This window comes from Thermobia domestica, chromosome 17, assembly GCF_964235325.1.
Source record: "Thermobia domestica chromosome 17, izTheDome1.hap1.1, whole genome shotgun sequence".
NCBI lineage: Eukaryota > Metazoa > Arthropoda > Insecta > Zygentoma > Lepismatidae > Thermobia > Thermobia domestica.
The window spans coordinates 181993042-182010812 of NC_137470.1; the positions used below are offsets into that span (position 1 = coordinate 181993042).

A 17771-nucleotide genomic window follows, 5' to 3' on the forward strand; every position below is an offset into this window, starting at 1 on the left:
ACGAAATGCATTTTGATTTGAACGTCCATTTTCGTAAAAGGCTTCAATAATCTTCACGCGTTGCTCAATTGTGTACCTCTCCATGGTTGAATTTGCCAAACACTGAAGCAAAGAAATGTCAGATTAAGTTGGGCAAAAACCTTGACGTTACGGTGTGACACATAATTAACATCGTGCATTGTAGTTGGACCACCCTATATATATATATATATATATATATATATATATATATATATATATATAAAGTTCGTCTGCAGCCAGTTCTGCTTTTGTTTATTAACGCTGTATCTGGAAAATGATGAACTATGGTTTCACTAGCTACCTATGGATGTTTTGGAAGTCATTCAGAGTGGCATATTAGGAGCGGATGTATCGCTTAGAATACAACCGAGTATATCGGAAATATATGAGTGCGTAAAAATAGGAATGCATATTGCACCGATTAGTTACAAGAAACTGATAATGTTTTCAAGTTTAAACAGTGAATGGAGTGTGAAGTATTTCTACCTTTAGAAGAAGTGGGAAGTATAATTACATTTAAAAGTATTGTCAGTGTGGTTTCATATTATAAGGTTGTAAATCCTCGTTATTTGAAGAGTTTATGTTGTACCACTTATTTGCTGAAGGTGAGTGTTCACATTTAATTATTTATAAAATATGTAATTTACAAAAATGAATAACAGCTTTCATGTTGATGTTGTAATTAAATAATACAAGAAACAGAAGTTAATTAATTATATCAGCAGCTTTGTATCAATAAAGGTAAGCTTGTTGCTATGATAGAATTTGTTAAATGGATCACTAGTAATTTCAAGATATATTTACAATTAATAGCCAACGAATCTTATTTAATTGTTAAATTGCTTGTATTTGAGGGCTTTTATGCCCACTAAGTTAAATTATGTTCGGGCGGAAAGTAAGTTAAAATTATATTGACTTGTTCTCATCCGTTGTCACTTAGAGGACATAGCCTGAGGTTGAGCATTCATCCACCTTGAACTCCTTCTGAGCAGACGGTGTCCAAACAAGGGTCAAATTCTTCAACATTTGCAAAGATAACATTTTCACCAACAGGTATAAGTTGCACCCTGTGATTCGCATATTCAGCACTCCCTAACACTGCCATCTCTTGGATTATCACCCAGTGTTGCTACTTCTGCATAAAAAACACTTCATTGTTTTGTTGCTTTTCATCCAAACTTCCATTATCTTTTTAACTAGACATTAGCTTATCTTTCTCTTCAAGCGTTATTGCACGGAAAAAGCTCTATTGTTTCCGTTCCTTGTTACATTTTGTTGAATTATATCATATTGACCGTGAGCAAGGTTCGTGAACAAAGAAATAGAAATAGTGTTTCGTGACGCAATAATAGAATAGGAATCTGCTCAACTCCATACTATTCTTGGGCACATGATGCCACGAGCTCTTTTCATTTGCGCGATTTGATGGGAGCTCAGTGGTTGACTCTTACGTATGTTCGCTTGTTCCAAGTAACAGCCTCAGTCCAGTTTCATGCTTTCCATTCGTGTGCACTCACTTCACTGTGACTTTTTGCTAATAAAGATTAGTATTATCAAAACTTTGAAAAACACTTAACTGTAACGTCACACTCTATCCACACTGAGGGCGGGATGAAAGGTTATTAATACCTAAGCACCTGAGATGAAAGAACTTATATAATAAGCTGTAATGATTCAGGAAAAAGTCGAGATGTTGTGTGATTAAATTTATTTGTTCAGAAAAAAAAAGAAAGTAAAGAAGCTCCAACAGAAGTGAGCCTCTGAGATAGGTAACTATCCTAGAAGCTTACGAGTTGGCTATCTTGTCTCATGACTGTTTGTGGAAGGTGGTGCCCTCTACGAGTTTTCGTGGTTGTGCAGCTAACCTCCCCTCTTCACTTATGATGACAGGGTAAGCAACGATACACCTACTTTTCTTTTGTAGGCATAATTTATCGTGTACAAGCATGTTATTTGCTAGTTTAGGCTTATTTTTGGTATACAGTGAACCTCTAAAAGTGAATAGAAATTTATATTAGTTATGTGTAAATTGCTTCAATGTTTAGTTGTGTGAAAAGTGAAAATATAAAAAGAAAGGGAGTATACCAGTTTGACATAAGGAAAGTTTCTTTGAATTGGACAATTAGATGTCAGTACAAGAAGACTTTTGGTATGTATGTATTTTTCTATATTTGGCATGCCGACTGAAAAAAGAACATTGATTTGGAACTTAATTTGTATATTCAGATAACATGCTCGTTAGTAAACTTTTTCTTAAATTGTTATTTTGTGCAGATCGCGGATAGTCGAAATTACTTGACATTTAGTTTACATGTATTCGATTTAAATAATTCCTTTTTGAGAAGTTATTTTTATATTTGTTTCCAATTTTGGCTTATTAATAAAATTTGTTATATTTGTTTAGTTGAAATTCAAATCTTTAAATATATATTTAACCTGAGAAAACACCATAAAACGTTCTATCCGAGCGGTTTAGTATCAATTTACTTAGATACCGCATCAAGACAAAAATACCCTGTCATCATAAGTCAGGTGTTTCTCATTAGGCCAGAGCTTTATGCTCAAGAGAAAAATTATATTTGTTTGGACTGTAAAACCAATTAGAAAAATTTGTAACCTGCCAAATTCAACCTGTAAATTGAAGTTTAGATTTGTAACAGAGAAACACGTTAAACTATATATAGATCAATATGAATTTCATGTACGCTGCAGAGGCATATGATAATTATAACCAATTTAATAGGGGGAATTATATTCCTAACCCCTCTCAAGAAAATTCCCATTTAAATAGCAGTGGTTATAATGCTAATGTGGGAAATTTGTGTTCGTCTGGGCATGTAGAACCGGGCAGAAGTAGTCAGATGCGACCCGTTGAGGATCTGATTTTTTTTTTTGCGGGAACTACAATCCCTCACGACACCATAAGTCATGCTCCTAATATAGGACAGAATACAGGTATCAGATGCGATTTCAGTAAATTTAAAAATCTAAGTGCATTTAAAGCAGTAGAAAGTTTGGTTAATAATATACCCATATTAAATTCCGTAGATGGCTACCAGATCTGTCATTTCTTAATGCAGGCTAACAGTTTGATAAAACAGAATGTAGCACCTTCAGATATCATATTAGTTAGTGCTTTTATTAGGTAGAATTACAGGTCCATTATTTCTAGATTTCCAACAGTTCATAAATGAAAACGCTAATTGGGCTATAGTGCGTAATAGAATCGTAGAAAAATATGTAAGCAGTATTATCAAAACAGAAATTATAAGGGGAAAGCTATATAGAGTAATGCGTCCAGAGGAAACATTTAAGGAATTTATTCTAGAAAAAGAAAAATATTTCAGAAATATTTAACATGTATATGGGTGACGTAGAATTTTGTAACATGATATAAATCTTATCACTCCTGAGATTCGTAACATATTTCTGTTAACTTCAACTCCCAATCAAAAACATGTATTATTGTCCTTTGCTGAAACGTACGATTCTAACCGGAAGTATAATGTAGATTATGCTAATGCTACCTTGCAGTCACAAGTATCTAGTGGTTTAAATGTACCTAATATTAGAGTAAATCAGAGTCAAAATAGACAGTGTTATTCTTGTGGAATGAGAAATCATTTTTGGCGTCAGTGTGGTTTGAAAAAAGAAAAAAGAAAAGAAAATTTGGTAGAAAAAAGAAAATGCTACAATATTTCGGACAAAAGGCAAGATTATATGGTTCAAATTATGGTTTCCGTGTGTCACATTCCTGTGCGATGTTACATAGATACGGGCAGTAGTACAAACTATATCGGTAAAACATTACTTGAACAGATAAAGTTAAAGTGTACCCCCAAAAGAAAGACAGTAAATCATGTAGTTACTTCCATGAGTCAAGAACCTATTACAAGTTAAAGAAGCAGTGGAAATTCATTTCTTTATTAATAATAAGAAATTTACAGACTGGTTTCTTGTGATAGACACTCCAGACATTTCGTTATTAATTGGAGGACAATTTTTACAAAATCAAGAAGCATGTATTCAGTATAAACAACAAAAATTATTACTGGGTAAGGATGGTATTACTGTGAACTTTAAACTGGAAGTAAACAATGTTTCAACAACGGAAAACTACTCGTTTCGGAATTCTCGTTCCAGGGTTGCCAATCCAACAGCCATGTCGACAGGCGCACTAGGCATTGCTGGGGAGAGGAAAAACAACCTTGGACTTTTGAATCAACAACCATCTACCAGTCGATCTAATCTCCAGTGTCCACAGGCGAGGAAAGGTGGCATAGGAGAGCGAAAAAAGGAGGCTACCGATTTTCCCCTGCTGCAGGACAGCCCGTGTTCAATCCAGTATACCACACAATTCATGACAATGAGTTGGATGAAGTCATGAATGAAACCCAAGGTAATAACGATATTCAAACTGATATTTTTGATGAAAGTTTATGTGATTATGTCAAAGAGATCTTAACGAAATATAAAGATGTCATTTCAGATCAATTAGGTACAATCAAAAATTTTAAGTATGAAATTTTGTTAAAAGACGATAAACCTAGCATACAGCAGCCTTATGCTTTACCTAAACACAAGATGAAAGAAATGAATAATTACGTAGACGAATTAATCAAACAAGGAGTTGTAGAAGAGATTAGGAGTTAACCCTTCATATCCCCTTGCTTTCTAGTTAATAATCGTGATAATAGTAAGAGGCTAGTAGTCAACTACTCTTCTGTGAATGAAAAAGTAATTATGCAGTCTTTTCCAGCCCCTAATTGTGAAAGTATCATAGGAAACATAGGTAAACATCGTATATTTAGTGTTCTGGACGGGAAATCCGCTTTTTACCAGTGCCTGTTAGATGAAAAATCTAAATTGTATACTGCTTTTGCTACTCCTAATAGATTTCTAGCTTTTCGAAGACTTCCTATGGGTCTTTGTGTTTCACCCTTTGTATTAGCAAATCTGTTTAATAACATGTTTAAAGATCTATTGGGCGACCAGTTAGATATTTTATGGGACGACTTTATTATACACAGTCCAGATATAGAGTCACATAAAAGAACTTTAGAAAAATTCTTAGAAAGATGTAGAGAATGGGGAATAACTGTTTCTCCCAAGAAAAGTAAACTGTGTAAGAAAAAGGTAAAATCATGGGTTACGAATTTAGTGATGGTAACATGTGTATAGATGAAAACAGAGTAAGGGTGTTAAGAAATTTACCTGCACCGAAGAACAAGCGTGGTTTACATAAACTTATAGGATTTTTAGGATATTACTTGCGATATCTACCTAATTATTCAGAATTACTTGGACCTTTACATAAATTAAGATCCGAAAAAATCACCATTCAAGTGGAGTGAAGCAGAAAATCAGATTTTAGATAAAATTAAAGAAGAAATAGAAAGACATGTAATTTTGAAAGTACCGGATTTTGATTCACCTTTTGCAATTCATGTAGATGCCAGCACAAAAAACTATAGCGGTATTTTAAGTCAATATGACGAAAATGGGAACCTTAGACCAGTTTATTTTTATTCTAAAGTTGTACCAGAAACAGACTGGAGTAAGAATGTGTTTGAATTAGAATTAAAATCATTAGCTTTAGCACTCTCAAAATTTGAGCCTTATTTACATAGAAAGTTCACAATCTTTACAGATTCAAAAGCTTTAAGCTGGATATTAAAAAATCATGGTAGACAGAGGAAGTATGGTACTCTTATAGAAAAAATCAGTCGATTTCAGTTCGATATAGTGCATTTAAAGGGATCCCACAATAGCCAAGCAGATTTTATCAGTAGATTATACGATACTACCTATTTTCATTCTCCATCCCCTGAAATAGAAGAAATTTCAGAATATAAAGGAAAAACAGTAACTCTTTCATTTATTAATTTTTGGAAGCTTCCTTCTTTAAACATCTCTTTACAGGAATTACAGCGCCAAGATCCTGAATTGAAAGGCATAATTTCACAAATAGAGGAAGGTAAAACAGTACCAAATTATTTAATCAAAGATAGTGTATTAATTAAAGAAACGAAAGGAAAAATAAACAAAGGTTACAGAGCAGTCGTTCCGAAAAATATGATTAACACTATTTTGCATTACCATCATGATTTTCTAGGATCAGGATCTCATCAAGGGATAAAAAGAACAATAGGGCGAATAGCAGGAAAATTTACATGGTCGGGAATGTTTAAAGATATTAGAGATTACGTGCAGAGCTGTAAAACTTGCCAAGAAAACAAACCAAAAAATACGAAAATGGTAGGAACTTATTATTCTAAAACTGTTACTATGCCTAACCATACTTTTTATATTGACGTACAAGGACCTCTTCCTAGTAGTTCTGTTTTTAAGTATATTCTAATACTTACAGATAGTGCAAGTAGATATTCATTTCTAGAACCTTTACGTCAGTTAAATTCCAGAGTAATAATAAGTAAATTAGAGAAAATCTTGTGTCATTATGGGTGGATAAATAATTTAGTATCGGATCGAGCTTCCTATTTCGTAAGCGATGCCTTTGAAACGTACTTATTTAGCCAAGGTATAAAACATATTACCACTAGTCCTTATAATCCTTCACCTAATCTAGTGGAAAAAGTGAATGCAACAGTCAAACAAATTTTACGTTGTTACGTAAATAATAATCAAAGTAGTTGGTCAAAACTTCTCGACAAAATTCAATTCACTTTAAATTCTAGTATTATAAGCGAACTTGGGGTTTCTCCAGCAGAAGTTTATTTTGGGAGAAAACTTTTTGGTCCATTAGATTGTAAATGGTCTTTAAATGTAAATCTTTTTGAAAATGGTAATAACAAAGAGCAAATGTTAGAAATAATATCAGATAACATCAGCAAGTCATGGAAAAGGAAAGAACAAAACTATAAAAGAAAAAGAATCCCTGCTGAGTTTGCAGTAGGAGAGAAGGTACTTATTAAGAATATAACAAAAGCATCGTTGTTAAAGAAATACAATCCCAAGCTAGATAAAATCTATAAAGGCCCATATGAAATCCTGGATTTACCGACAAAAAACACAGTCTGGGCTAGGTTAGTAGAAAATCCAGATGTCAATGTTAAGAGACATGTAAATTTCCTTAAGAAATATTATGAAAGAAGAAACTCTGTAAATGCCAATGCAGCAGCAATATCAAATAGTAATAGCAGCTAAAAATGTAATCATTACTTTAGTTTATATTAGAATTCTTGTAAATATTGTAGAAGTTGAAAAAAAAAGGCATGCCATATTTAGAAATATTTCAAGGTAAAATTGTCAGATGTACATCTTCATAGATTTAAGGAAATGTTTATATAAGAAAGATACTGTTTTGTGTTTATTATTTCACAGCTTTTGTAACCTGGGGTGTCGCCAAACAATGATGAGAGACTTTTCGATCCAGATTTAGGAGGAAGTGGTACCACCTTCTAAATGTTGTCATCTAGATTTTTTGGATGGAGGACTTTCTTCAAATGAACAGCCTTGTATTTCTACGTAAAAAGGGACCTTAGAATACATATGGAATACAGATTGGAACTGTCCAAGAATCTGAACTTAGTGGTGACGAAGAAGATCTAGTGGAAGAGATTAGTGAACAAATAAATTTTTCAGTGAAGTGTTCAGGAATAGTTTGTGCGCCCCCCGAGATATTTTGTTGTGTGATTAAATTTATTTGTTCAGAAAAAAAAGAAAGTAAAGAAGCTCCAACAGAAGTGAGCCTCTGAGATAGGTAACTATCCTAGAAGCTTACGAGTTGGCTATCTTGTCTCATGACTGTTTGTGGAAGGTGGTGCCCTCTACGAGTTTTCGTGGTTGTGCAGCTAACCTCCCCTCTTCACTTATGATGACAGGGTAAGCAACGATACACCTACTTTTCTTTTGTAGGCATAATTTATCGTGTACAAGCATGTTATTTGCTAGTTTAGGCTTATTTTTGGCTTACAGTGAACCTCTAAAAGTGAATAGAAATTTATATTAGTTATGTGTAAATTGCTTCAATGTTTAGTTGTGTGAAAAGTGAAAATATAAAAAGAAAGGGAGTATACCAGTTTGACATAAGGAAAGTTTCTTTGAATTGGACAATTAGATGTCAGTACAAGAAGACTTTTGGTATGTATGTATTTTTCTATATTTGGCATGCCGACTGAAAAAGAACATTGATTTGGAACTTAATTTGTATATTCAGATAACATGCTCGTTAGTAAACTTTTTCTTAAATTGTTATTTTGTGCAGATCGCGGATAGTCGAAATTACTTGACATTTAGTTTACATGTATTCGATTTAAATAATTCCTTTTTGAGAAGTTATTTTTATATTTGTTTCCGATTTTGGCTTATTAATAAAATTTGTTATATTTGTTTAGTTGAAATTCAAATCTTTAAATATATATTTAACCTGAGAAAACACCATAAAACGTTCTATCCGAGCGGTTTAGTATTAATTTACTTAGATACCGCATCAAAGACCATTCTATAATAGAAAAGATTCTGATTAATTTCCGTGGTTTCATATTGAATTGTTATCAAAAGACAGTAAAGCAACGTATGCTGGTATTTAAGTTTACTTTCGATAATGTAACACTATCACCAAGTTAAATTTTAACTGGAGTTTATAAAATTTCGTCTTAAAAAAAAAACTCAATATTTACACGCACACACAAAAAAATGAATTCATGATTAAAGACATCTTCAAATGTGGTGATTCGACAGTTCACAAAACACTATACGTAAATATTTCCCCAATATCCCAGGTTAAACTATTGCTTTGCATTGAATACTTTTATTTATGATTTTAATTTTTTTTTTTAAAAAAAAATAGCATTTTTCATAACTTCTTGGAAATCTTATTTTAACTACGTACGCGTATATATAAAACTGCATGAGGAGACATAAATTATTGAGCACTTCCTGTAGGGCTACAATGATTAAATTTGGCATGATTGTAGGTTTTCGGGACAAACCCAGTGGAAAATAGCCAAAAGTGAATATTTTTAATTTTTAGGGGTTCTAAACAGGGGATGAAGAATTTCCCCATGTTATTCTAATGGACCTTTTTTGACATAAAATCTCATGTCTTAGGTATTTAGAACTGCAATAAAAATATAAAATCCGGTGTGCTTGTACGATTTTGCTAGCACTACCTAAGTAAATCAGTAAAAATTTAAAAGAATCCAACTTTAGAGTGGTTTTGTAGGGAACTGAAAAATCTTTCCCATGCTACTTATATGGGACATCTTTTACACCAGCAAATTATTCAGCACTTCCTCTATTGCTGCAATCATTAAATTTGACATGATTGTAGGTTTTCGGGACAAACCCATAGGAAAATTGCCAAAAGTGTATATTTTTAATTTTTAGAGGGTCTAAACAGGGGATGAAGACTTTCCCCATGTTATCCATGTTATTTAAATGGACCTGTTTGGACTAATAATCTCATGTTTTAGTTACTTAGAATTGGAATAAAAATTTGAAATTCGGTATGCTTCTACGCTTACGTTAGCGTTACCTAAGTGAATCATCAGAAATAAAAAAAATCCAACCGTAGAATGTCTTTATGGGGAACTGGAAAATCTTTCTCATGGCATTTGTATGGAATGTCTTCTACACACCGAAACTTTTAGGCACTTTCGGCAGGATTAGAATGAAATTTGACATGATTGTAGCTTTCCAGGGCTAACCGATAGGAAAATTGCGTTGTGTGTGTTTTCAGTCTACTATGTGTTTACTTGATCCAATGTTCATCGTTAAAAAGTCGAAAAAGTCAATCACAACACTTCTAAATTTTCCCTGATAATTCATTTTTTTCTCCACCAGTGGGTGTTGTTCACTAATACTATTTTAGTCCATCTTCGAACAAAACAATAAGATTTGAACAACACTAGTTTTTGTGTACCTTATGTATTTCATTTTTTACCCTAAACCCTTACATTAGAACAAACTTAGCACTAAATCACATCTATTTTTAGATCATAAACCCTTATTTTAGTGGATAATAGAACACTAACTTCGTATTTTGTGACAATTTTATACCAACCTAATCTTTATGGGCTATCAGCGAGGATTGAAAAGAATCATGAGTGATTTGAACGATTATTTGAGGGCCTAGGGATCAGCTGTGCCGAGTTCGCAAACAAGCACATCAACGAGCCACAAGACTTCTGGAACTGGGTAATTGGGAGTGATGAGAAACTGTTTATAAGAAGGAAGAAACATGTTAAAACTTTCTGCGATACATTGTTTTACGAAAACACTTGCTCGAAATGGAGGGCTCAAAGTTAAGAAAAATGCAATATATAATCTCCCTATGACTATGGGTCCCTAAATCTCCAGAAATCCGAAGTTTTTTAATATATATATATATCTTCGGAACAGTAAGAGTGACGCGAAAAAAATAATCACTTTCTCAGATAGTTTTTGATGTTCTATCAAATAGAGGGCTCAAGATTGAAAAAAAAATATCGTAAATAACGCACACACACACACACACACACACACAGAGAGAGAGAGAGAGAGAGAGAGAGAGATAATCCAGTAACGAAATTTTTAAGGTCGTTAGTAGGTGGGAGGCACCTGACACCCGGTAGCTGAAAAATCGCCTTTTTTTCCATGGTCTCCTGAGAGCAAGGACTGAATTTTCCAGTGTCTCACGATACGCTATGACCCACGCACCGTCAACTCATGGTCTTTTACGACCTCCATGTTAGGGGTGAATTCATTCTCTTTTATGAGCACTTTTAAGGGGGTGTACTCGTTCCCTTTTATGAGCACATTTTAGGGGGTGTACTCGTTCCCTTTTATGATCACTTTTCCACCCCCTACGTAACACACAGCAGAGCAGATAACAGATAAGAATACATAACATAACAAGGGTATACTCGTTCTCTTTTATGAGCATATTTTTCAACCCCTACGAACACATAGAAGAGCACATAAGAGTACGTAACGTAGCAAGGGTGTATTCGTTTTCCAACCCTTATTTTAACATAGAAGAGAATACATGGAGATTACAAACATAGCACAGATTACATAGTAGACAAACACCTATGGTGTACTCGTTCAACCCCTATTTATACATAGCAGTGGTAATAAAAGAGTATGGCATATTTTTCAACCCCTATTTTAACATAGCAGGGGTGTACTCGTTATTTGAACATAGCAGATATTACATAAGATTCATTCCCTTTTATGAGGGGTGTACCAGTTCAACCCCTAGCAGAGGTAAAAAAAAAGAGTATGGCATATTTTCCAATCCCTATTTTAACATAGCAGATAATAAGGGAGCATTCAACACAGTAGGGCTCAGATGTGGTGGACAATCTAACACATTGAAGACTTGTTCTAGCAGAGACAAACATTTTGATTTCGAAAAAGTTGAAAGTTGCACGATGTTTGTCAAACTCGGGTAGATGATACGTTTGATGATCTTAAATCGAATGCTGTTAAAATTTTATTTCTATCTCTCACCGTTTTCCGGATATAACGATTTGAATTTTTCAAAATTTTACTAACTTCGACCAATTTGCTTTCTGAGTTTTTGAAACTCTGTATATGTGTACTCCGTTGGAAAGACCACTCAAAATGTGGTTATGTTTGCTCTATCTCTTACCGCTTTCGAGATATGACGGTTTAGAGGCAAAAAAAAATTCGATTTTCGAAAAAGTTGAAAGTTGTTGGGCGATGTTTACCAAAGTTGGGTAGATTATACATTTGATGATCCTAAATCGAATGCCGTTAAAATTTTATTTCTATCTCTCACCGTTTTCGAGATAAGACGATCCGAAGTTTTTTTTGGCAACTTGGCCCACCCTTGTCGTACAGGTTTGAAACATGGTTCCATGGGTTCTTCATGTGTAAAATCGGCAAGGAGATTTATAAAGGGGAGATTTTTTCGATTATTTTTTTGATATTTTTGACCGTTTTCGAGATATGGGCCATTTTATGAATTTTGGACACCCAAAAATGGACTTAGACGACTTGTCTGGAGTATTTCTAGCAATGACGCCATGAAAGCTGAGAAACAGCGCTTCAATGTGTTATGTTTTTTTTCGGGCCACCGTGGCCCCCCACCTTTGTCGTACAAGATTGAAACATGGTTCCATGGGTTCTTCATGTCTAAAAACGGCAAGGGGTGAGGTACGGGGAGATTTTTTCGATTATTTTTTTTTAATTTTTGACCGTTTTCGAGATATGGGCCATTTTATGAATTTTGGCTACCCAAAATGGACTTAGAAAATATTTACCACATATCTTAGTCGTTTGGCTGATGTTTACCGAACGTGGCCAGATGATACATTTGATGATCCTAAATCTAATACCGTTAAAATTTTATTTCTCTCACTGTTTTCCCGATATAACGATTCGAATTTTTCAAAATTTCGACCCATTTGGTTTCTGAGTTTTTGAAACTCTGTATATGTGTACTCCACTGGAAAGACCGGTCAAAAATGTGGCTCTATCTCTTACCGCTTTCGAGATATGACGGTTTAGAGGCAAAAAATTTCGATTTTCGAAAAAAACCGTTGAAAGTTGGGCGATGTTTACCAAACTTGGGTAGATTATACATTTGATGATCCTAAATCGAATGCCGTTAAAATTTTATTTCTATCTCTCACCGTTTTCGAGATATGACGATCCGAAGTTCTTTTGGCAACTTGGCCCACCCTGGTCGTACAAGTTTGAAACATGGTTCCATGGGTTCTTCATGTGTAAAATCGGCAAGGGGATTCATAAAGGGGAGATTTTTTCGATTATTTTTTCGATATTTTTGACCGTTTTCGAGATATGAGCCATTTTATGATTTTTGGACATCAAAAATGGACGTAGAAAATATTTAGTACATATCTTAGTCGTTTTTGTTCGGAGCCAATAGTAAATAGTTTTATTTTAGCCAATGAGATACTTGACTTGTAGATTTTGCTCCAATGAAAAAGAGTTTTATTTTAGCCAATCAGAGGAAAGCAGAACACTATATAAGGGGTGAGGTTCGAAGCAATTCTCAGTCAGTTATTCGCCGGCGTGCAAGAAGATAACATCGTGTGCAGTGTGTGAGAACAGTGAAGTGAATTTTAAGTGTGAATTAAGGGTGAGTATTTTTGAACTTTGTCAAAATTTTCGGTGGTGGATTTTAAGTGTTCCTCATAACCTCACCGCGAACCAATTATTTTTTGAAATATACGTTGTGTTGAATACGATCGTGAAAACCCGGTGTCACAGCGGTCAAAAATAAGCCGAATATGGATTTTTTTAAAAATAAGCTACTTTTGAACTTTGTCAAAATTTCGGTGTGGATTTGTAAGTGTTCCTCATAACCCCACCCAAGACCGATTATTTTTTGAATAATACGTTGTGTTGAATACGATCGTGAAAACCCGGCCAAAAATAAGCCGAATATAGATTTTTTTAAAAATAAGCTAGTTTTGAACTTTGTCAAAATTTTCGATGCGGATTTTAAGTGTTCCTCATAACTTGCGCTATAGTTGGTTGGTTGATGAAATATTCGATGTTTTCAATCATGCTAATTATGAATATTATATCTTCTTTCCCATAAATATTAGTTTATGTGGGATACGCCTAATAAGCGATTTTTTTGGATGATTTTGCAATGTAAGAAATGTAATAATTTGCTTTTTCTCTATTTTCAGGTTTAGAAAATATCACTAAACCGTTAGGAAGAATACGTTATTGGAAAAAACACTTCTTGGTGTACTATAGTGGGAACAGCCCCAATTACAGTAAAAGCATCAAACAGCGGAAATACGTGAGATATAGGTTTTCGTAAATAATTGCTAGTTGATAGAATACTATTTTCAGGTTTAGAAAATATCACTAAAACGTTATTGGAAAAAACACTTCTTGGTGTTCTATAGTGGGAACAGCCCCAATTACAGTAAAAGCATCAAACAGCGGAAATAATTGTTAGTTGATAGAATAAAGCAATAAAAATGGAAAGTTCTAGTAAAATTACAATCATTAACAAAATAACTAGAAAGTACAAAAAATTCCGAATGAATGGTACAATGATAACTGCACAACTTGCGAGAACCCCTGAAGGGGAAAACCCAATTACCTGGTTGCGAAGTGGAATTGCTCAACTATTGAATATGTTGATGGAGGATGTAGATTCCCACCATCAGGTAGGGCTGACATTATGGAATCAGAATAATCCAGATAGATCGTTTTGGTTTTCATTTCGAGAAGCAGCGAATGTCGGTGAAGACTTCGTCTGGGAGGCTCTGAATCGAGTCATTCAGTCAAATGCTAAATTTATGGAACAAGATCGTTTTGTTATTGATTTTCATCATGTAGCTTTACCTATAGGCGAAGGGAGGAAAAGTCAAAATTTTTCCTCTGATGAAGAATATATGAAAAAATGCAATGGTATAGTCGTTATTAAAAATAAAGATAGTAGTTGCCTTGCTCACGCCCTTGTAGTTGCTAAAGGGCACATTGATAACAAAGGGAATAAAAATGCGTCTCAACCCTATTATAATCAAAAAAAGAACTTTATGACTTTAGAAGCTAAATTATTGTGTAAGAGTTCTGGCGTTAATTTGATGCATGGTGGTGGCATACCTGAATTAAAACTAATTCAATCATATTTAACTGATTATACGATTACAGTGTACGACGATTTGACGGGGGAGAAAACATTTTTCGAGGGCATCGGTGGTGAAAAGAAAATTAATTTACTCCTGATAAATAATCATTATAATGTTATTACCAATCTAAGTGCTGCATTTAGTTGTTCATACTTTTGCGAAACATGCCATAAGAGATATAATGTGAAAGAAAAGCATATAGGGCACTGTAAGGCATTATGCCCAAAATGTCGAAAAAATCCTCCATGTAAGAAGACAGATGAAGTATTAAATTGTAATAATTGTAACAGATGTTTTTACGGTAACGAATGTATGGCGTATGATATAAAATCAGGTTTGTGCTCCCAGCTAAAAGTATGTAAAATATGTCTTAAAGCGTATGTTATCAAGAAAAATAGAAATCCTCACCAGTGTGGGGAAACATTTTGTATAAACTGTGACAATATGATGCCCCCCCGGCATTTATGTTACATGCAATCACGAAAATATTCAAACGTAGGAAAATGGATGATGATATTATATGACATTGAGTGTAGGCAAGATGAAATATTCCGTGAACATGTGCCTAATTTGGTAATCACTCAGCAAGTATGTTATCATTGTCTTGAGAATAGCGAGGGTAATTCATGTACTATTTGCAACAGAAAGGAAAACATTTTTTATGGTGAAGAGTGTGTTACTGATTTTCTGGAGTATTTATGCAGTAAACCATCCAATATTAGTAAAGTTATATGCATTACACATAATGCAAAAGGATATGATGCACATTTTATCCTGCGTGCAATGATATCAGCGAAACGATGGACTCCAAGCGTCATAATGAAGGGGTGTAAAATAATGAGTATTGATTGTAAATATTTAAAATTTATCGATAGTATTAATTTCTTTCCGATGGCTCTATCAAAATTATCTGATGCATTTGACATAGAAGAAACAAAAGGTTATTTCCCACACTATTTTAATACGAAAGATAATCAAAGTTATGAAGGGCCTATGCCCGACCCTAAATTCTATGGTTTTCAGTATATGAAGGAAAAAGAACAAAAACAGTTTATGGAATGGTATGAAAAATCCTCAAATCAGACATTTAATTTTAAAGAAGAATTAATTCGTTATTGTCGCATGGATGTTAACCTTCTACGGAAGGCATGTATTAAATTCGTAGTAGAATTCCAGCAAATAACTGATGTTAATCCACTAGTCGAAGCAATTAGTATAGCCTCGGCTTGTAATCTGGTATTTCGACGCAAGTTTCTCAAAGAACAGACTATAGGTATTATTCCTCATAATGGTTATCGTTGGTCAGATCAACAGTCCATCGAAGCGATTCAATGGTTGGTTTACGAACAAGAAAGACTAGGTATTACAATCAAGCACGCAGCAAATGGAAAGGAAATGGTTCTAAATGGTGTTTTAAAAGTAGATGGTTATGCACGTATAGATGAACAGATCCATGTATGGGAATATGAAGGTTGTTTCTATCATGGATGTGTTAAATGTTTTAAAGTAGGGCGTGATAAACCTATATATAATGATCCGCATACCACTCTTGAAATACGCTATGAAAACACCATTAGAAAAATTAATCATTTAAAAAACTTGGGCTACGTAGTTCATGAAATGTGGGGGTGTGAATGGAAGAATGAACTACGTAAAAATCCGCAAATTGCAGAATTGGTGGCACATCACCCCCTATGTAGAAAAGATCCTATCAAACCTAGAGATGCTCTATATGGGGGGCTATGTTCCGCTGTTAAATATTACTATAAGACTGCCCCCGGGGAGGAGGTGCACTACGTGGACGTCATTTCGTTATACCCCTACTGTTGCAAGGTGAAAAAATATCCCATAGGGCACCCAAAAATCTATGTGGGTGCCGATTGTCCAGCAATAGATAAATTTGAGGGTATCGTGAAATGTACAGTACTTCCTCCCCGGGATTTGTATCATCCCGTCCTACCGTATCGCAGCAATCATAAACTTCTGTTCCCTCTGTGTCGCAGATGCGCGGACACTCTAAATACAGAGGACTGTGAGCATAGTGATGCGGAGAGGGCCCTCACTGGGACGTGGGTGGTGGACGAAGTACGTAAAGCCCAAGAGAAAGGTTATAAAATATTAGAAATGCATGAGGTATGGGAATATAAAGTAGTGCAATATGATCCTGTTAAAAAAGAAGGTGGCTTATTTACAAATTATATAAATTTGTTCATGAAATTGAAAACAGAAGCTCATGGTTGGCCTAAATGGTGTAAAAGTGAAGAACAGAAAAATAAATATATTAAGGATTATTATGAAAGAGAGGGAGTACAACTAGATAGATGGAAAATTGGTAATAAAAACAAAGCACGAAAAAGTATTTGCAAATTAGCACTGAATTGTTTATGGGGCAAATTTGCTCAGAATGATAATATGACTCACACACAAATTATTCGAGAACCTGCCATATTTTATGATAAATTAACCGACAGTAATATTGAGGTAACACAGCTAATTCAAATTGATGAAGATGCATTATTATTAAATTACAAGATTTTGGATGATGCAATTATTCCGTTAAAAAATACTAATGTAATATTGGCTGCGTATACTACTATGCATGGTCGCTTAGAATTATACAACTATTTAGAGAAGCTAGATAAAGATGTGTTATATATGGATACTGATAGTCTCATTTATATAGTAAGAGCTGGAGGCATAAAATTACCTCTTGGGGATTATTTCGGCGAGTTAAAAAATGAAATAGATAATGTAGGTCCCAATGCATATATTAATTAATTTTCTAGCAGTGGGACCAAAAATTATGCGTACGAGGTATTCAGCGGAGATACAACAAAGACCTGTTGTAAGGTGAGGGGAATTACTCTAAATAGTGAAACAATGAAAATTGTGAATTTCGAACAAATTAGAAATATGGTTCTGAATGATGCCCCTCCTGTAAGTGTGTCAAACCCTTGCAAAATTGCTCGCACAAAAGACATCAAAATTATCAGCAAAGAGGAAACGAAAACCTATCAATTGGTACACACAAAACGCAAAAGAGTTGAAGGAAGTTATGATACAGTGCCTTATGTTTTTAAGAGAAATAGACTATTGTAAAAAAGAATAAGTTGTGTAAATAGATAATTATGGATAAAAAACAACTTTTAAGTTATTTTT

General features: G+C 34.2%; 1 protein-coding gene across 1 annotated transcript in view; it reads left to right on the forward strand.

The window, feature by feature from the left end:
- The window catches only part of LOC145674263 (putative serine protease K12H4.7), a 166821-nt gene that overhangs the window by 114300 nt on the left and 34750 nt on the right, over positions 1-17771 (forward strand). Inside the window, exons 6-7 of the mRNA XM_081744098.1 lie at positions 4165-4365; positions 15488-16083. Coding sequence (XP_081600224.1) covers positions 4165-4365; positions 15488-16083 — 797 coding nt within the window. The remainder of the gene's footprint in view (positions 1-4164; positions 4366-15487; positions 16084-17771) is intronic.